This window comes from Pagrus pagrus, assembly GCF_965226575.1.
Source record: "Pagrus pagrus genome assembly, chromosome: 19".
Taxonomy (NCBI): Eukaryota; Metazoa; Chordata; class Actinopteri; order Spariformes; family Sparidae; genus Pagrus; species Pagrus pagrus.
In genome coordinates this window covers 9,319,692-9,339,941 of record NC_140203.1, presented here as the reverse complement: position 1 = coordinate 9,339,941, position 20,250 = coordinate 9,319,692, and the positions used below count along the sequence as shown (strand labels likewise).

At 42.1% G+C, this 20,250-nt stretch overlaps 1 protein-coding gene across 5 annotated transcripts in view; it reads left to right on the top strand.

The window, feature by feature from the left end:
* garnl3 (GTPase activating Rap/RanGAP domain like 3) overlaps nucleotides 1–20,250 on the top strand; it is a 75,255-nt gene that overhangs the window by 50,706 nt on the left and 4,299 nt on the right. For 2 of the 5 annotated variants that reach the window (XM_084383315.1, XM_084383317.1), the window contains exons 12-29: nucleotides 1,497–1,605; nucleotides 1,768–1,813; nucleotides 2,020–2,126; nucleotides 2,213–2,328; nucleotides 2,729–2,851; nucleotides 6,649–6,723; nucleotides 6,894–7,008; nucleotides 7,149–7,175; nucleotides 7,310–7,414; nucleotides 8,162–8,278; nucleotides 9,693–9,859; nucleotides 10,296–10,454; nucleotides 10,771–10,837; nucleotides 11,146–11,253; nucleotides 13,386–13,504; nucleotides 14,035–14,170; nucleotides 16,633–16,692; nucleotides 19,746–19,964. In XM_084383315.1, the coding sequence (XP_084239441.1) occupies nucleotides 1,497–1,605; nucleotides 1,768–1,813; nucleotides 2,020–2,126; nucleotides 2,213–2,328; nucleotides 2,729–2,851; nucleotides 6,649–6,723; nucleotides 6,894–7,008; nucleotides 7,149–7,175; nucleotides 7,310–7,414; nucleotides 8,162–8,278; nucleotides 9,693–9,859; nucleotides 10,296–10,454; nucleotides 10,771–10,837; nucleotides 11,146–11,253; nucleotides 13,386–13,504; nucleotides 14,035–14,170; nucleotides 16,633–16,692; nucleotides 19,746–19,964 (1,975 nt within the window). The remainder of the gene's footprint in view (nucleotides 1–1,496; nucleotides 1,606–1,767; nucleotides 1,814–2,019; nucleotides 2,127–2,212; nucleotides 2,329–2,728; nucleotides 2,852–6,648; nucleotides 6,724–6,893; nucleotides 7,009–7,148; nucleotides 7,176–7,309; nucleotides 7,415–8,161; nucleotides 8,279–9,692; nucleotides 9,860–10,295; nucleotides 10,455–10,770; nucleotides 10,838–11,145; nucleotides 11,254–13,385; nucleotides 13,505–14,034; nucleotides 14,171–16,632; nucleotides 16,693–19,745; nucleotides 19,965–20,250) is intronic. The other 3 variants (XM_084383316.1, XM_084383319.1, XM_084383318.1) reach the window with 3 other exon arrangements.

The following is a 20,250-nucleotide window of genomic DNA, read 5'->3' as shown; positions in this document are numbered from 1 at the left end:
AGCATCCTGACGCTTGTGCTATGTGTTTAGCCTCACTGATAGTGGGGCTAGAAATGATAGAAGAAAAGCCATGCCTCATTAAATTCAAAGGGGTTTATCCTCTTTGGAGAATGAATGTGCAGAGGTAATTTCACAGCAGTTTGTTTCTAAGATAAAGAAATAGCTTGTGTGCAATTTCGCTCAAATTGTGGCCTGATTGTAGTCATAGAGGAGCGCCTAAGGGTTTCCAGAATAGTCCATCCTTTGGGGAGCATGAATGTGCTTCTTAAATATCATTGCAAAATGTGTTTTAGATATTGGTATATCTTGTTTTTATACTGTATACTGTAATTGTAGATTATGATTGGATAGAGGCACTAGAAGAGATATCATTTGTTCATTAAAGACTTAAGGATTCATCCTCTGAGGAAATGATAAAAAGAAATACCTACGTGGACAAAATTACGACCTTTTGCATGTATGTATTTTTACCTAATTTTCTAATGGTTATTGTTATCTAGCAGTTATAAAAACCTATGAATTTGTGTGTGCCTGTTGATGATTGACTCATCCTCTGGGGACCATGATTTCCCAAGCAAATTTCATGGGAATGCAGGTTTTATTTGTTTTCTAGAATACGTTTTCATGAACCAGAGTTTGTCAAATTTTGACTTTAGTTTGCTTCAAGCCATGAGACGTCGAGGCAGTTAAGATGTTTTTCTCTGGGACAAAATTATATTATAAATCATATGAAATCGCGATTGACAGGGAGAAGACGAGTGGCGGGGAGAGTGAACTAAAAAGCAAAATAGAGGTGACAAAAGGAGTGAGTAGGTCAGGAGTTAGTGCAGGAGATGTTCTTGATGTTGCTGCCTCTGAAGTTTTGAGATCAAAGAGAGGAAATTATCACTGCTTCAGAAAGTGTGCACAGTGCTCATGTTGGTGAGTCACACCCTCGACCTCAAACTGCAGGCTCACTCAGTATCTCATCAACAGAGTGACGCAGACTAATTAACGTTAGAGCTGCTATAGACAATATTTTTATGTTAACAGTGAATAATATGACTTCATGTATTATGAAATGTCAATTGTCCCCTCAGTGAGTGATTTAGCATCTTTCAGCTCGTTGTTTTGGTTCTACGGCTCACGACTCACATCAGTCCGAATATTGTACTTTTTAAATTAATGCCAGTTTTGCATTTTTCTCAATAAATAGTTTATAAAGCATTTCATTGTTTGTTAACAGTCAATTAACTATAAACTTACCTATTACTAATGTGTCTGCCGGGTGTATACATAGGCAATTGTTTGCTTGCCTGTTCACTTTAAAAACTTTTTAACTTCATAATACTTCAGTGTTGTGTTTACACTTTGTCTGTTTGCCCCAAAGTGACCTTAAAAAATCAATGAATCCAGATTTTAAAGACACGTCCCATCACACATGAATCACAGGCTGCTCATATTAAATTTCCAGTTTTTCCTCATCTTGTGTCTCTTTGGTCTTTCCTTACTGGCAGGTGGAGAGAAAGAGGCACATTGGAAACGACATTGTTACCATAGTATTCCAGGAAGGGGATGACGCATCGTCGTCCTTCAAACCGTCTATGATCCGATCACACTTCACCCGTATCCTTAACGTGGATGACGACTGTCAGAGAAATGAAGTGGTAATCAGGACGAGGAGCTTTGGCTGTTGAACAGATATCACATCAGCCCTGCAGCACTTAAGTGATACGGATCGTGATTATTTCTCCTGTATAATCAGTGTTTCCTTTACTCACCTCCCAGATATTTTTGCATTAGTTAGGTATAATAGCCAGAATGACAGTTACAGGTGAGTGTCTTGACTAAAGCTGTGGTTCATGTTGTTCCAATCCAGCCTTTGACTTTCCCAACCTAAAAAACGTACTTGAATTCTGGCTGCTAACACATCCTGATTGATTTTTGTAGTGTCTATAAATGTGCCCCTTAAGATGCAATATGTAGGAGTCAGAAGTCAGAAGTGTAAGAGTGAGGTCGTATATCTGCTCTTTGTCACAGGTTGAAGATATTCTCAGAGGAGAGCGTTCCACTGTTTGGACCCCCTCTCCCGTCTCCGCCTGTATTTACTGATCACCAAGAATTCAGGGACTTTTTATTAGTCAAATGTAAGCAAAAAAGAAACATGGACAATAAAGTTGCATCATCGTTATTTTCATTTTTTTCTAATCTGATCTCGCTTCATGTCCTGCAGTAATCAATGGAGAGAAAGCCACACTGGAGACGCCAACGTTTGCCCAGAAGCGTCAGCGGACCCTCGACATGTTGATCCGCTCGCTCTACCAAGACCTCATGCCTGACCTGCACAAGGTACAGCTGACCACCAGTCTACAGTCGTGCAGAGTCCTATCCTTGTACATTCCTTGGCTGTCCAAGTTGTCTCGTCCTTGTCACTTCAGTCACTGTAGCCAATGCTGCTCTGCTGTTTCCACTGCAGCCCTCGGTCTGCCTCTGCATACTGCACCACACCGACTGGATACTACTGCAATGCTGACTTTCTCAGCAGGGCTCTCTCTCCTCACATCACTTTTGTTCTTATTTCTCTTGTTTTTTTCCCCCCCTCCTTTCACTGTTGCTCCTAACACGACTTAGTTTTCACTGCTGCTGTTCTCACCCCCCGCCAGGGTCAGTTTCTAAGACCCCCTTCTGCTTTCTTTTTCCCTCTGTGTGTGTGTGTGTCTGTGTGTGTGTGTTGGTGGTCCACGTTTAGGTTCCTTTTTCTCCCCAGAACATGTTAAACCGGCGGTCCTTCAGCGACGTGCTGCCCGAGTCTCCAAAGTCGGCACGCAAGAAAGAAGAGGCGCGACAGGCCGAGTTTGTCAGAATAGGGCAGGTGAGGATGTAATAAACACACACACAAACACGGTGCTAACAGCCAAATATGAGCTCTGCACATAAACACTTGGAAACCAGGATACACACCCAGACATGAGAGACCTGTGATACCACGACGCACACACCCATCCAAACACAGATGTTAATTGCTGGTGTCAATGAGTATAATATCAGCACCGTCATCATCTACTCACCTCCATGATGACGGAAAGTCAGGTGAAGTTTCGTGGTCCACAAAACATTTCTGGAGCTTCACAGCAGAACAGCCTTCCAGCATTCTCCTAAACAGCTGAAGTAGATGGAGACTAATGAAAAGAAAGAGCTCGTCCAGCATAATCCCGGTCTCTGGAGGCCCCAAGATCCCAAATTGATTTGTAAAGACGTCATTTACACATTCGATGTGCGGTCAAGCTTGTGCACCCACTTTAGACAGGGTGGGTGCTAACGCTTATAGCTTAGCAGCTACAGTGAACATTTCAGCTTTAAAAATTTTCTGAATAACGTCTCTTTAATTGTGGCTTCTTGGGACTTTTAATGAACCAAAAGTCCTAACTACATTTTCATTTTGGGGTGAACTTATCCTTTAAAAGTAAAAGGTCACATTGGACTGATTTCAAATAGTAGAAACGGTTAACCGAGGCTCATACACAGTTTTATTCTTATTTTCTTATTTTAGTCTTTTTAGTCTGAAAGTTTTAAGACTTCCTTCAGAATTTCCTAGTTTTCTTACTGTCTCTCCAAAGCAGGACGAGAAGGAAACACTGGGGTAAGACGGAGAGATTTTTTGCTAAAACCTCTGTAACTCCAGAAAATACCCACTTGCTTTGTCTAACTTAAACTGCTTAAGACTCATAATAGCTTCAGTTGAACTTCTTAGTATATACAGTATATGTGCAGAACAAGAACAGGGGATTTTGACCCACATCACTTTCACTGGAATCTCTTTGTGGTTGATATGAGCAGAAGGAATGATTACAGCAAGAAAACACTGTTTCAGTTTACACTAACAACTATATGTTTTCATAAAAAATAGTATGACAAAAAGTAAAAAAATATGTAAACCTTTGGCTGATTCTGCTGTCTTTTTAGGACAATATTAACAATTTCTCAAAATATAGATTAAAGGATTTTTTAAGCCACAAAAAAAGCAGCAGGCATTAACTTCTTCAGCCCTGAGAAGTGTCTGCAAGCATTCATTTCAGACTTCATCAGCTCATTGTGGAGAACACTTAAGCTTTTGAGCTTATTCCACAATGTGATTTCCTGTCCAAGCCGAGAAACATTATTGTGAGCCTCACAGACTCTTCTCTACCAGCACCAGTGCATTTTCCAATTTTTGACACAATGATGAGCCAAATAGAGAAACTGCAGTAGGAGGAACTACATGCGTCTTTTAAAACTGGCTTGTATCATTTATGAGGAAGTTGTGACTCTTTGTGCCACAATGAGGTCCTTTAAGAGCTGTGCGTCCTGACAGACAGTTGAGTGAGGTGGACACTTGTTTCCAGGAGGGTAAGGGTGGAACGATGATATAAGAGTAGGTGTCTGAGCCGGCTGAGTCCAGTAGTCATTATCCGGCTGATGTAATGGTCATTACACCTCTGTTCTGGGTGCTGATGTAACTATAATTACACAGGAACAAAGCCTGAAAACACAGAGAAGAAAAGGGTGTTGAGAAGTGTTTCAGGTTTCAGGTTGGCGTCAGGTTGTTTGTGAGCTTCTTCGGACAAATGTGCGGCTTGCTGTGATGTGATATCCTGCACGTGATCATGTTTTATTACCTGAGCTAAATATCTCTGATTGTGTCTCAAAGCCCCGGGAGAAATGTGTCTGTGAATAAAATCTTGCGGGCCAGACAAATATTAAACAGCTGCAATGAATCAGAAATTGTTCTTCACTCTCACAAACCAGGTTTTCAACTGAGAAATCTAAATGTTCCTTTTTATTAATAACCCTCAGAGAGTCATCCATGCCTTCATCATCACTCCTCTCGGGTTGTTGAAACTTATTTGACTCATATTGTAATTCTTCCTCTCTCGTTTCCTTTTTCTTTATCGTCTCTATTTTCGTACCCTTGTTCTCTCTCGTGTTACTCTTTGTGTTCTCTGCCTTGTTTGTCTCGTTTCTGTCGCTCTTCTGCTCATAAACACAAAGCCGAGGCATCGATGCGTTGTGCTGTAAAGCGTGAAAACAAAGGAAGGTAGACGCGTCGAGGCGTTGATTATCCAGTTTTGTAGAGACCAGGCGTTTGTCCTCAGCTTAACTGACTCTCTGTATGTTCACTCGTTGTGTGATGCACATTATACACAATCACGGATGCCTGATAGGACAGAATATGTGTTTCTCATGGATATTTGAGTACACGCTGAACGGACAAGCCGTTGTGCTGTTGCTTGATATTGATTTAATTTTCTCCAGATTGCCTGTTTATGCAGATATGTAAATGAAAACGCCCGACTGTGCAGCTCGGATCGGAAACATTCTCTCTGATCAGATGGTTGCTGCTTGAGCATTCCTGTTTCTATTTGAAATTTGAAGCAATTACACCTTTTATCCGACGTATTATGACACTTTTTTTGATGTTACCAGTGCTTGTGTGGATTCTCTCCACCTCCGTAAGTTGTCCTCACATTTCACAGCAGCTATATAAGCCAGGAAACAACGGGAAGGTGGTTAGATGTTAGTGACGGAATACAGAGTGCTTAATTCGTCAAGCTGAGACCAGCGCTGTCCTTCTTGTAACACATTAGTGCGTGATTCATATGCAGTACGCACTTCTTTATCCCATGCTTGGGCTCATATGCAGTACATTTTGAACATGCCATCAATAACAGTATTTCCATTTTATGCCACTTTATACATCTACTCTACTTCATTTATCTGACAGCTATAGTTACTTTCCTTATAGATCTTACTTTCTAAAAGACATATGAAAAACACAAAAGGTGCATTGCATTTTTAAAGACTATATATATGATATTTTTAGCCTGTGGCCCAATCAAAGAAAAGCTGTGTCCACAGATGTGTATGAGTTGTTGGCAGTTTCACCAGAGAGTTATTTCCCCTCACCTTAAAAAACTGTTCAACACCCAAATCGGGGCCAAAAGGGCCACAAATTATCCTACGTTTTATTTAAAAAATCAACGATTAAAGAAAAGTTTGTTAAATAAATACATATTTGTGTAGCAGAAATTAGTTTTTTCCTTCTCTCCTGCCACATTTATAATCTCACAACCCCACAAATGTATCATGTGACTCTTTGGAGGGGGACCAAACCCTCGGTAGGGCAAACACCAGACTAAAATAGAATCAATCACAATGTTTATTTACAGCAACCTCCACGCAGAAAACCTCTGCTTCATGCACAAGCTTACATACAATCTAATTGTCTTTTTCATGACATTATTTCAAAATGTGTGAATATTTACGTAATCCAAAATGCATGTCTGATGCTTTCATACCATACCTTAAGCCATAGACTGAAGAAGATAACCCCAAACTAGCAGTTAGTCCGAGATGCCGTTGTTGTGTAGATATCAAAGACGCTGGCATCTTTAAAAGTTACAGTTGAAGCTGAAAATGACAATAGAAATAATAAAGTTTGCAAATTTCACATATCTTAAATGTTATGTTTTCTGTCGGATTTTTCTTGTACTGGAGTATTAATACACTGTTTCGTTGGTGCTTTTACTTAAATAAATGATCAGAGCATATTTCTGCATCCAGCACTGCTAGCCACAGAGCTGACAGATGTCTCTGTTGTGTGCCGTATCTTTGATGCCATTTCATCTTTAGGCTCTGAAGCTGAAGACCATCGTGAGAGGAGACGCCCCGACTAGCCTTGTTACCACGGGCCTGTGCAGAAAAGAGGTGAGAGCGTGTCTTTGAGATGTTTTCACTGCACAACATTGTCATCTTAACAAGCCATTTTCTTCACATAAACACATAACATGAACAGAGATTTTAATTCTCTGCACGCACACAACATTAACTGTGTCCCTACATGTGTCTGTATGTCTGTATGTGCGTGCATGCTGCAGCCATGGGAGTCCCAGTCGTTCTGCAGCACATTCCCCTACGAGATCGTGTGCGCTGACTCCTGGGGTCAGTCTCTGCTGGCTGCCACAGACACAGCGGGAGTCATGCTGCTGGATGGTGAGGTCACTCCTAATCGATATCTCCCTATGTCCTCTAAAATAAAGCCACCCATCCATATCCATTCAATACTGCGCTCGGCAGAACGCAGAGGCCGACAGCTAAACATGATGGTGATAATGATGTTGTGTACGTTTCAGGCCCTGATCCAGCTTTGCCCAACGCTGGTGAGTGACACGCAGTCTGATCCGTCTTGCTCAAAGGATTTTTTTTTTTTAACAAATATTTCAACCTCACCATAGAAGACATATTTTTCAGATCGTGCCCGCCTTTTTATTGTGATGTTTGCGTTGTGTTTCAGAGACGCAGGTTCTGCCTCCGGCGCAGGTGTTTGACAAAACCATGGTGGTGAAGCAGATGCACGTTCTCGAGCCTCAGGACCTGCTTATCACCCGGGCTGACAAAGGTAGGCTCAGACCAGAAGAAGAAGAAGATGGAAGATAAAGCTCATCCCCTCCTCATGCAATCCTTTTTTTGCAGCACCAGAACAGTATTAACAGCACATCTTCCTTCTCATTATTCCCTTTCGTCTCTCTTATTTCACCTCTGTCATCTCGCTCTGTGCTGTTTGAGTACATACTTACCCTTTCCACATCCATTGGCCCGGTGAACACATTGATCGCTCGCTGTGATCTAAGGAAGCTGACCTATAGAGAACCAATCCCTGTCGAGCTTGTGTGTGTGTGTCAGTGTGTGTGTGTGTCTGTTTATCCTGCAGGACTGGATAGGCTGTGAGAGTGAAGTGGGCTCTAGCTGACAGATATGCAGACAGACACAGATAAAACGAAGCACAAATAGTATACACAAGAAGTCTCTGTGTGCCAACAAACAGCTGTAGGGTTCGTCTCATGTTTGCTTCAACCAGATGAGCATGTAATTAATTACCCTGCAGATGATTAGCTAACCCTAATATTGACAAACAGGGTTGACTGGGTTTTGATAGTGATTATGCAATGGCAGCGCAAACATTTGTCACGACTGTGTGTGGGCTTTGATAAAGCCTCGGAGAGAGCACGAGCCTTAAGAAGCCTTCTAGTAATCCTCCCGCAGTAAGACACCATTGTCTGGCCGTGGGAGGATGCTAAAACGGAGATGGCAAATTAAAAGTAACCTTCATGCACAAAACAGAAGTGGCTTTTGTTTTCGTTTCCAGGGAAGGACGCTCGGCTCTATGTGTTCAGACTCAGCACGCTCAAGAGAGGCCTGGAGGAGAAGCAGCTCGTCAGGGGCAAGTGCGACAGCCGGGAGAACAAACTGGAGAAAACTAAAGGTACAACACAAGGAGTCGACAAATTAACCACCACAAAAAGCAAGAAGGAAATGCTTTGATCAGATCCATTTCTATTTCTATCTGTCCATATGTACATTCAAACAGGTTTTGCTTGCTGTATCCCCTCCTCCTCTTCACCCTGGCCACATACTTGCCAACCCTCCCATTTTCATTGCCCCTCAGGGCCACAATTCCCCTGTATTTTTCTGATTTATGACAAATTTTCCCTCTTTACTTATCACAGCCTGTCCCTGGCACTGCACAGGTTGAGTCTACTGTACTGTCGCCCCTCGTCCTTGTCAGTGAGTAAGAGAGGGACGGAGAAATGTAGAAGAGAAATGAATATTCGAGCAAATTTCAGACCACCTGCAAAGAAGAATCCACATTTCTAACGGAAAGTTTTAAAGTAAAAATTGTAATTATTTTAATATAAAAATCATGTTGCACTGTAGTTAATATTTAGTTATTATCATTCTTTAAAGTCAAGCTGGAAACAAAAGGGGCTCTATGTAACAATTTGTAGCAATTTATATGCATTAATCACTTTTTTACTGGCCATGTGTGAGCGGATTGTAACATGATGTGAAAAACAAGACCTTCCCCGTCTCTCTCGGTTGTCTATACAAGCCTGTGGACTATTTGTTTGACAAACAGTAGAGCAACAGTAGCAAACGACAGCTTAGAAACGGAGTCCGCTGACATAAAGTAACAACAGGCTTCCCAGCGCAACACAGACGAGCCAAAGAGCCCCTTTAATTTCAGGAAAAAACTTTGAAACATATCTTTGTTAAAGCTGTGGATCCACTGGAAGCTCGCTCAGAAAGGATATCACACTGATCAGTATGGACAGAGAAACTTTTCATCCAACAAGCATACAGCAAGCAAAAGCTGATTAAATATTCATATGGCTTTACAAGTGATTGTTGTGGCGCTTCAGAAGGAGGTTGTAACACACACACACACACACACACACAGGTTTACGCTACCAGCTTCCCTCTCAGAAAACAGCTGATAGAGAGAATTAGATTCTAGTCAAAACATGTTTTGATAATGTCCACCAAGCCATCCACATTTCAGAGCAGAAAGATGAATGTTATGCAAGACAAATCAAAAGCAGTCGCCTGGTAGACATGTTTAATAGCGTAGTGCATATGACGCTTGACAAGATTAAATGTTACTTCTCTTTTTCAGCCTAAAGCAGCATATTGTGACCTTTACGAGCGCCCTTTTTGCAGCGCAAACACATAACATTTGACCTGCAGCTGGTGTCATGCCAGCTGTCTGTGATGGACGCATTGATCTGTGGGATGATGCCAGGGAACAACACCTACAGCACAACACATGTCCAATGTACTCTCTATCTCTGCCCCACTGCCACCACCACCACCCCTCCTCCTCTCCCTCTTTGTCCCAGGCTGTCATTTGTACTCCATCAACACCCACCACGGCTCAGAGCTGAGGATAGTAGCAGCCATCAGGAACAAACTCCTCCTCATCACCAGGAAACATCCACGTTTCGAAGGCTTCAGCGCCATCGCCTCGGGGGCAGACTCACCGGTGGAGGAGTTTCAGTACATACGGGTACGACAGGCTCCACACGAGCTAATAAAACATTAATAAATGGACGGAAAAGTGAATTCATGACTGAGTAGTATAATGTAATTTTCACACATTTTGTAAATTTGCATTCTCATAAATAGAAGATATTAGAAATATTTCTCTCCACATGTTTATTAGTCTTAAAGCTGCAAGTAGAGAGTTGCAGGGTAGGAAGGGAGAGACGTGAGGCAAAGATACTGCATGAGGTGACAGAGACAGGTGCATGCAGTGCAATGCTCATGGAGGCGTTTGAGGTTGTTTTAATTCCCTCAATTTGAGTCAAAAAATGCACGACTTCGACAACTTGAGCTGTGAATGTCCTGTCTACATTATTTAATGAACTTATGAGTCTCTTAAAGTAATTCAACTAGTCTGTATGTCAGAGCACTGAGGTCATCATGTACCATCCCCCCACTAGGAGATCTGTCTTTGTGACCCACCGGTGGTGATGGCGCTGGTGGACGGGCCCACGGGGGAAAATGACAATATGATCTGTGTGGCCTACAAACACCAGTTTGACCTGATCAATGAGAGCACCGGAGATGCCTACCGGCTACATCATGTAGACGCCAACAGGGTGAGAAACACGTGCACGCACAGATGGACACACATGAGAACCCTGGTGGTTTTCTTTTCTTTCTTTCTTTCTTTCTTTTTTTTTATTAGCTTTTCATGTGTTGTTCGCCGAAGTTGAGCAGAACTGAGACCCTTTGAAAGAGTAACCAAAATAAGGAAGCAACTGTAGTAGACTTCTATCTTTTATATTGACTGGATGGTTACCCAGTGCCTTGAGGGTACGTGACATGACGTTGTTTGTTAAAAACACATTCTCATATGTGACCTTTGGATCTTGTTGAGGCGATTCCCCTAAAGTGACTCGTCTGTGCCTGCAGGTAAATTTTGTAGCAGCCATTGATGTGTATGAAGACGGGGAGGCGGGTCTGCTGCTGTGTTACAACTGTGAGTCTCCTTTAAGCTCAGATGTTGTTTGATTCAGGTATCTGTGTCTGCTGTCAAAGCCTTTATGTTCCTTCTCTGCTACTACAACTTTCTGGAATAAAAGTGATAGCACAGACCGCTTCAGAATATTAAGAGTCAGGAGATCAATTACAAAAATGTGGCTTTTACTTAATCTTTGTCTGCTTTTGTAACTCTGGATGATAGGACAAATAGCTCTCAGTACAATAAAATGCTGTTTTCAGTCAAAAACAGCAAAAAAGAGAAAGTAAATATCTTATTTTGAAAGTTGAACCTGTTTCCTCTTCCAGATATTTGTTACTATAAGAAAGTTTGTCCGTTTAACGGCTCCACACCGATGATCCAGTCCAACACCTCCGACTTCCACTTCAGCTGGAACCAGATGCCCAATGCTATTGGTAGGTAACCACAGCAACAACGCTCTGGGCCCCGCCCTGCCCATGCTGCTGGCCCGGCCGGAGCTTGCCGTCGCCATGGAAACACCATGTGTGGCCACAAGCATCCAATTGGCCTGTGTGATTATTTGTGTGTGTATGTGTTTGTGTGTGATGTTTTTATTAATGCAGGAGGCGATGAAAAGCAAACACAATTGGGACTAAAGCTGTAACCCTGACCCTGTTGATAACAACATGCTGCCGCCGTCGGTTGCTGTGCATCCTTTAATGTGCCCTCCTTTCCGCACACACACACACACACACACACACACACACACTCGAACCGGCAAAAACAAAATGTGCTGAGTAATAAAACAAATGTACTGAAACATATTGAAGAGCCTGTGTTTCAAAGCAACTGTTAAGCCGCTCCAATCAATACTTTTATATTAACAATGAACCTGCTCTGATGTTCTATACCTTGGCCAATTACCTGCAAACATGACTTTAGTAAGACATGATTATTTGTCAAGAAAATAAACTAGAAAACAGCCCTCGTTACAAGACTTTATTGAAATTATGAAAGATATCTATGTAATGGAGAAATTGACCTTTTCTTTAAAGCTAAAAGCAAGCAGATTCATATTGGGTGAAATGGATATGCTGCTTTATTGCCATTGGATCCTGTTTTTTTTTTATTGTATAACTTTTAGGGTGTCATCTTAAGAAAATCGATGAATGCGATGGTTTTTGTGTTGTCTTTATTCTGGTCTCCTCAGCCATGGACGCAGGAAAATTGGGGTGCTTAGAGGGCTGCAGCCCCCCTTATAATGATGCACTATAAAAAAACATCAATTGATGAGAAATAAAGTGTTATTCACGGAGGTGAAAGCGAGGGAGAGAGAGCGAGCGAGAGCACTAATGTTACTCTTGTATGAACTACACTACAGACTGGAGTCTCTGTTAACAAGGGCAAACAGAAAGTGTGTTATGTACACTGCATTATTGTAAACAATAAGACTGATAAGACTGTTAACCCCTGGCATTAACGTGAGTCTTTGGTGATCCGATCACAAGTGGACAGGTCTCCATCCAAATAACTTATGTATAACATTTGCCGAATTTACAAGAAGGCCCAAATAATTAAGAATTTGTCATGAACAGCATTTTGTAAAGTTTTCTTAACTCCAAAACTGACAAAATTTTTCTATTTTATAAGGGAGTCTGGGGGATTTCTGTCCCTCTTCATCTCCTTCCTGTTGTTCACTTTTGTTGTTGTTGTTGTTGCTGCCGTCCTATAATATGTTGATGCTCGCATTACAGTTTGTTTACATATTTGCAAAAACATATGAAAGCGTAAGGTTGAGAAAGGTCTATGATTTAAAGATGGAATTGTTTTCAAAATGCTCTCAATAAAAACTATTAATGGGGGAAAAAATGAACCTAATAAATATATGATTTTGTTTTTATGGCCCTTAACTGGTTTACTCTTTCACCTTTCACCACCTGCCCAGCACAAACAGCAGAAAGACACAGTTAGCAACTAGCTGTTGAACATAGTGGAGCATTTAGCAGCGAAGGAGGCAAAAAGGAAAGCGAACAGAACTCTCCACATCTGTGGTGAGCAACTGTTTGATAACATGTTCTCTACATTGGTATTATAAGGTGACAATGAGTCAGTGTTGTTTTGAAAGCTTGTAGCGCTGCCCCCAAAGTGGCCATAAAAATCAGTCAAAGCAGATTTAAGTTTTGAAATGTGACAAAAGTAACAAAAAATTGGACAAAATCATCACTCGGCATTTTCACTCGACCTTTCTTTTACCCGTCGAGCCTGTCCTCCATGCTGTGCTGCAGTTCACTCTCACCTTGTTGTACATTTCACATCAAACAGAGGTGAGAGGAAGCGTCTAGAGCGGCGAGGAGAGACGCTCAGCCCGATTCTCATTTCTCTGCATATTTAAGCAGCTAATGATGGCATTTCAAAATGCCATTCTGGGTGAAAGTCTTCGTCTCGTACGGTGGTGGTTGGGCATTGAGCACATTATAAAACGTTTTGATCTCTTGCTAGCAGGACAAGCTTGGTGACATTTTCATGGGCGGTTGTTGTTGTTTCCTCGATGTCCCCTGTTTATTGTTTGCTCGTGTTGTCTTTGCAGTTTGTGCGTTTCCTTACATCCTGGCCTTCACGACGGACTCCATTGAGATCAGACTGGTGGTCAATGGGAACCTTGTGTACACAGCCGTGGTCCCAGAGCTACAGTTGGCCGCTTCACGGGTCAGTATGATCGACGGCTAACACAGTGTCATCTACATGCCCTGTTTTTATCAATATTGGACACTACCATTTTATAAACAATTTACTTTTTGCATCCATAACTAGGTAAGGTAAAGGTAAACTCAGGTAGTCAGTAGAAATGCAACACACAACACACTTGGTTTCACTACAGCAAGAGCCCTTTTAGCTTGTGAGTGTGTGCAGGGCCCACTCTGCGTTATAGAAGTAGCTGTCTCAGCCCTCTCATTTCAATCAATCTTTATTACCCTGGTGGGAAATATGGCTGGCAATCTGCATGGCTACAGAGCAATACTACACTCATGTTCTCACAGATAACTTCAAACAGACCACAGTGTACCTGGAAAAAAAAGAAATGATTCTCCACCTTATTCCATCTCTTCATATTCGGTTTTCCTTCCATGTTTCATCCATCCTCTTCATCACTTTTTCCTCTTAATATTTCCTGCCGTCGTTACACGTTAACCGTGTCTCTGTATCGATCGCATTTCCTCTCTATGTCCCACCTACAGTCGGACATCTATTTTGTTTCGTCGGCTCCGGTGAGCTCAGCCTCCAACTGCAGTTCGAGAGACACCAGTTCCCAGAGTTCCCCGCAGACGCCCACCGGCTACGAGATGCCCGTGTTCCCCTCGCCGCTCGGTGATGGTAAGCCCCGCACAGTGAAAGCACCACAGGATGTTGATATAAGTGCTTCGTTATGAAAGGTTTTCAAATGTCAATGTTGCCTGCAGACCTGTTTGACTGTGGATGCTGCTGTGTTCGCCCAGAGCTCCAAGATCCATTTACATAAATGTGCAGAATCCTCCCGAGTTCTTTCTTTCTCACAATAATGTGAGATTTAATTGCATTAATCTCTCCCGTCAATATTACCTCATCCTTTCTCACGTAATTTAGTCTTGTGACAATTATGAGAATTGTTTGGGCTACTCAAAGGATACAGATGTTCAGAAAGTCACCTTTCCAAAGCGTCTTTTCTTTCTGCTTTAACTAATAAACTGATACTAATACTAACACTTAAGCCAATCACCTTCAAATCATGTTTTAAACATTACATGATAGCTGAAAAGACATCAAGACATCAAGACAAGGCAGCCAAAAACCCTGGTTCTGAATCCCTGGGGTTTTGAAGTATTAAATAAATAAGCATATGTATTTAACTTTAATAAGTATGTATATTTTATACGTATTTGTAATTAAGTATTTCTATATAACATTAAATATTTATCACTGAAAAAGCAGAAATCAAAGTTGGAGTTTAGTGGAAAAAAAACATTGTGGATTAATAAAACGTAAGAAATTCATGACAGCGAAGAATTCATTGGTTTATCATCACTGTCACTACTTTCCTGCTGGTGTGTTCAAGGTCCCTCTGAGTTTATGGCTGGCGAGCATAGCTTTTGCGAGTAATCTCATCAGAATATCTAACATAGAGGTCAATCGAGCCAGAGCGTGGTTAAAAGGTTAATGTTAAATTTGTTTTGCACATTCAAAGAATAAAGTTGGTGTTGTTCTACATGTTTCTTATAGTCAGCACTTAAAGCCCAAAAACATGGATGTGATAGTCCTTCTCTCGTTCCAACTTCTCTACTCAGCCTCAGTCTCATTGGTTCGTACTAAAGACACAAATCTTAAAGACATAGTTTAATTTATAAAGTGGTTCAGTAATTTGTGAACAACAGATTTTAGCAAACAGGAATAAATAGAGCATTTCTTGGGGACTATTTTCACTGGCGGATGAATATATATTTGTGTTTTAGTGAACATTTATCGCAGCAGAGAGATGTACATGTGGAATTGATAAAAAAAACAACAAAGTTGGCTCATTACTGTGTTTTTATTAGTTTTAGGAAATAAGTGGAGCTTTATGGCACAGTATATTCACTCATTTATTGTTGGTTATAGAATAAAGGACTGCTGTTGGACAACCAACTCTCAGATTTTGGAGCCTCCTTGAACACACCACGTTTCAAAAAAATCCTCCAAATAGAGCCTGTAAGTGCTGACGTGATGATTACGTCACGGTTTAAGCTGGAGGCAAAATAAAGGCAAAACTGAAGGGAAACACAAATCACCACAGAGTCGTAGGCGACACAACAGACCGAAAGTGTCTGCTGTGTTTTGTTGGGTGCCAGAATCGAAGGAGTGATGACTCCAAATAGAGATTTAGCCACTCCAGTCATATTGGTTAACTTACTTTTCCAAGTTGCAGCCCCGGAGAGTGAGTGTCGGTACATTTTCAGATGATAACATGACACCGACAAAAATCAAGGCAACAGAATTTCTACTGTGATCTATTCTGCGTCTCTTGCCAACATCGTCACACAGCAGTTAAATTAATTTGGGGCTCGGACGTTCAAAAGCATCGTTAAAATTCTTACAAATCACAAAAAAGAGGAACAGACTAATCACCCACAGACCACCCGCCACCACCGCCATTGAAGGGACACAATAAGTGTCCTCAGAGGCAGAGAATGCTTTCAAGGATGATCGAGGATCAATACGAGCCCCTCCCTCCCAACCTCCAGCCCACTTTCACTCCCTCCACCATCTTTCATTGAGTATTTGACCATTCAGAGCCAGCTGACCTCTTCCAGATTGATACAGCTGTCCGCAAAGTGGGACAAATTTGTGATCCACAGCTGCTGTTAATGTTATACAGGTTTGTCATTCAGCGTGAGCGACACACTGATGGATCAATGTCAGCTTCTTTCTTTCATTAGACTTTCAAGCTGCTAAAAGGGACGCAAAGTCCTCCTCAGATGAATCCATGTAATTGTGAAGGACAAGGGTTGAGAAAAACAATTATTCAAATGTCCTTGTTGTGTGTGGCATCAAGGCAGACTTTCTGTTTTCCTGAGGGGAGCGGGTATTTACAGGTCCCATTAAGGCTAACAGGGAGGAAGGTTTGGCTGTCACCGCTGCAATTAGCCGAGGTCGGGCTTTATGCTTTTAGGCTGGTTCGGGTAATCATTTCTCTCCGAGGGATTCTCATTTTCTTTCCTGTTTTAGCTGGTTATGCATATGATTCTGCACCTACTGTGTGTGCCTAAATGTATGTGACTTTGTGTGTTCAGTTTGTGTAACCCTCTTCTTCATCCCTGGTTCAGATTCTATACGGATCCCCTATGGTACCAAGCTTTCCCTGTACATGTCTAAGGATGCCGAAGGTACTGCAGGACTCTCCCACAACTCGTCCTCAGTTCATGAAAAAAACGCTCATAATGCCGCTCCACTAACATGCACATGCTCCCAGAGTGTATCACCCTTTCTGCTCCGAGGCGGCATGTTGACTTGAACGTTGATTGAATGTTAAGTGAACATTATGTCTTCGCCATCCCCTCCCCCTTCTGTCTTAACTAATTAAAGCATTAACGTTAGGAGAGAGTGAGAGGGGGGGGGAAAGGTGAGTGAGTGCAAAGTAAAAAGTGAGGCAAGGGGAGATAACGTCGATCAAGGCGGAGGGTTTTTAAATTACGGGGGAAAGAGTGGAGGAGACGCAGGGAAGGTATGCATGAGGGATAAAACGGGAGGGGTTGTGTACAAGCAGGAGGTTGGGAGAGAAGGAGGGAGAAAAGGGAAAGAGGGAAGGAGAAGACACATCTGCCGCAGCATGATTTACAGATTGCACTGTCACCATGGAGACTTTTGTCAGCCCTCTCTTCGATCCAAAGTGGTAGTCCAAACAATCCGAGGGTGAGGGTGGGGGAGACGGTGTACAGCAGCCTAAAGGAGTGGGCTGAAGAAGGGGGGAGAAAGGTGGAAGGGGTGCTGACAAAAATCCCATCCTCTAACTGCCTGTGCGCCTGCCGTATCTGCTCCTCGGGGAGGGTTTCATCTGATGTAATCGCATCAGTAATGTGAACAAGATGCTGTTACTGATGTGGCTGCTGGCCGCCGCCGCCGCCGCCACCTCCCTCCACTGGCTTAAACACACGGCAAAGACCTGCAGCAAAGCAGCTCTGGAGAATTGGACCTGCTCGAAACCCTAATATTTATATTTAATTCATTTGCCAGTGCGATGGAGTGTGACACTTCCCCTGGTCCAGAAACGCATGTGGAATATATTGATATCTGCGACTATATATTCCAAGTAACTGCATGCTTTCCCGCATTTTGGTTTACTTCCATTTTTTGCTGTGTGACAGCACAGGTACAGAGGAGGATCTGTAACAACACTAACACGGTGTACCTGTCAAACATCAGCAGTGACCCTCTATTTTTCTCTGTGGCTCTTTACTCACCTCTCAACCGCTGACATTTCGGATGAGACGGTCCTCTTTGTGCGCCGTAGCCATCACATTAATTCAGTCTCATACATGTTACCAGCAGCCTGTCTCGATGGGGCAGAGCGAGGCTGCCGAACTGCAATGCTGCACCCTGATGGCTCAATCGGGCACTACACGTTGGCACACTGCAGCTTTGCGGGCAGATTGTGCCATTTGAAAAACTCCAAACATCCAGTTAATGTGGCCCAAACAGACTTCCAAGTGTTTATAGTCTCTGCTGAATAATAGATGGTCTCCTATGACTGGTTACAGCTGAACAGTTTTACGACATGAGCTCTCTGTAGGAAGGATGATTAATTTTAGGCTCAAGATGTCTTCATTTGAAAATTGAGGTTTGGTTCTATTGCATCAGCTTATCAACCTCCAGAGGTCGAGTGTGTGAGTTAGAGGGAGACTTTGGGTTCATATAAAGTGAGAAATGAAGGTCATCTTGCATATTTTAGTTCATAAACAACGATCAATTTTTCCAATTTTTACCTGCTCGAAACTTGCTTGAGGTTAGTTATCCATCACAATGAACTCTTTGCCTTTTAACCTTTATTTTTGTTAAAGCTTTGTAAGAAAATGCTGTTACAGTTGGTGTCCGTTTTGAAAACTGTCTCTACTGGTGCATTCAAGGACTCTTTTTGAATATACATAAAAATGAAAACATTTCATTTTAACAACAGCTACGGTATGTTTGATTGCTGCATGTGTTGTGAGGTTGATTTTCTAAAACACGAAACAAGAGAACAATGATTCAGTAATCAGTAAATGTTCATAAAGGGTCCTTGAATGCGTCACCAAGAGGGTCCCGAAGGAAGAGTTTGACATCTTGGGAAATATGCTCATTCACGTTCTTTGCCAGAGATTACAGAGAAGATCGGTACCTCTCTCATGTCTCTCCAGAAAATACATTTAACATTTAAGAAAGCAGCAGGCACTTAGTTTAGCATAGCATAAAGAAGCAGGGGGAACCGTGAATCCCAGCTTTTGCCTGTCATGAATCGGCATTAGCTACATGAGAGTCACAGATGTAAACAACTGCTTCTGTAGAAGACTCTTCTAACCATCTGGATGAGAAAATGTTCCATCTGTTGCACAATAAAAAAAAACCTTTTCTCAAGTTGTAACTCTTGTTTTCTATCCACGGAGTTGGCCGGCTGCCATTTTCGATTGGATTAAGAAATAAAGTCAACGTGGGGTAAAAGGTTACAGAACATTTTCCTCATCCAGATGGTCAGAAGTCTCGTTGAGGACTATGGAAATACCATCAGAACAGAAACATCTATTTCAAATGTAACTAATATTATTAGCCTGCATGAGAGGCACAAGGTAGAGCTAAGAAACAGCTAGCCAAAAACATGTTCACACTTTGGTTTTTTGTACGGTTTAAAAAATAGAGATAAAGAGTGTTATTTAGTGAGCTTTAGAGGTGCTAGTAGGTGGATTTTTGCGATATCTTAGCCTTTGGACGGAGCCAGGCTAGCTATTTCCCCATGCTACCTGTATCTATGCTAAGCTAAGCTAACCACCTGTTGGCTTTCGCTTCATTATTTACCAGACAGACGTGAGAGTGGTGTCTATCTTCTCATCCAGCTATGGGTAAGAAGTCAAATAAAAATGTTTCCCAAAACATCGAGCTATTTCTCTATCTCAAGAAAAGCACTGATAATGACAAACTATTCTGTGGCATGCTTTCAATACATATGCATTCTTGTACTATAGCTAGTGAGCTAAAACATGCAAAAACACTGTAATGCATCAGGCCAGGAGTTTCAAACATTTCTCATTAACTGCCACACATTTCCTTTATATGTGTCTCTTTTCCAACATTCTTTCCTATCTTTGCTCTGTTTATCTCCTTACTTCATATCTTCTCTCGTCACCTGCCTCCTTCCTTCTTTCTGATTTTACCTGCCGCTCTCCTGTTTCCATCCATTTCTTCCTCCCAGGTGAAGCAGCATGTAAGCACATGTTCAAGATCCCTCTGTGCAACCTGGTCGGCCGCAGCATCGAAAGACCCCTCAAGTCCCCTCTGGTCAACAAGGTGCTGACGACGCCGGCCCCCGCCATGCTACCCTCGACTCCCCTCATCTCCGCCACACACTCGCTTTCCCTGTCCCGCATGGAGATTAAAGAGATAGCCAGCCGCACACGGAAGGAGCTGCTCGGTAAAAATATATTTATCTGTATTTTTTAGTTTCAAATCTTTAATACTTAAAATAAATTATCAACAGAATGTAAAGACAAACAGTTTTGATGTTTGTTGAATACCTTTATGTATTACGCCGCAGAGATATCAATTGAAGTTAGCATGCTAATCAGCTAGGTGCTAGCCAATTTGTACCTCATGAGGTCATAGTTGGCTCTGTCCAACTCTAAAGCTTACTAATTAACGCGTTATTCTATAGCTATGTCGTAGCCAGGCAGCAGTTAAAGGTTAAATAGAAATTGTTG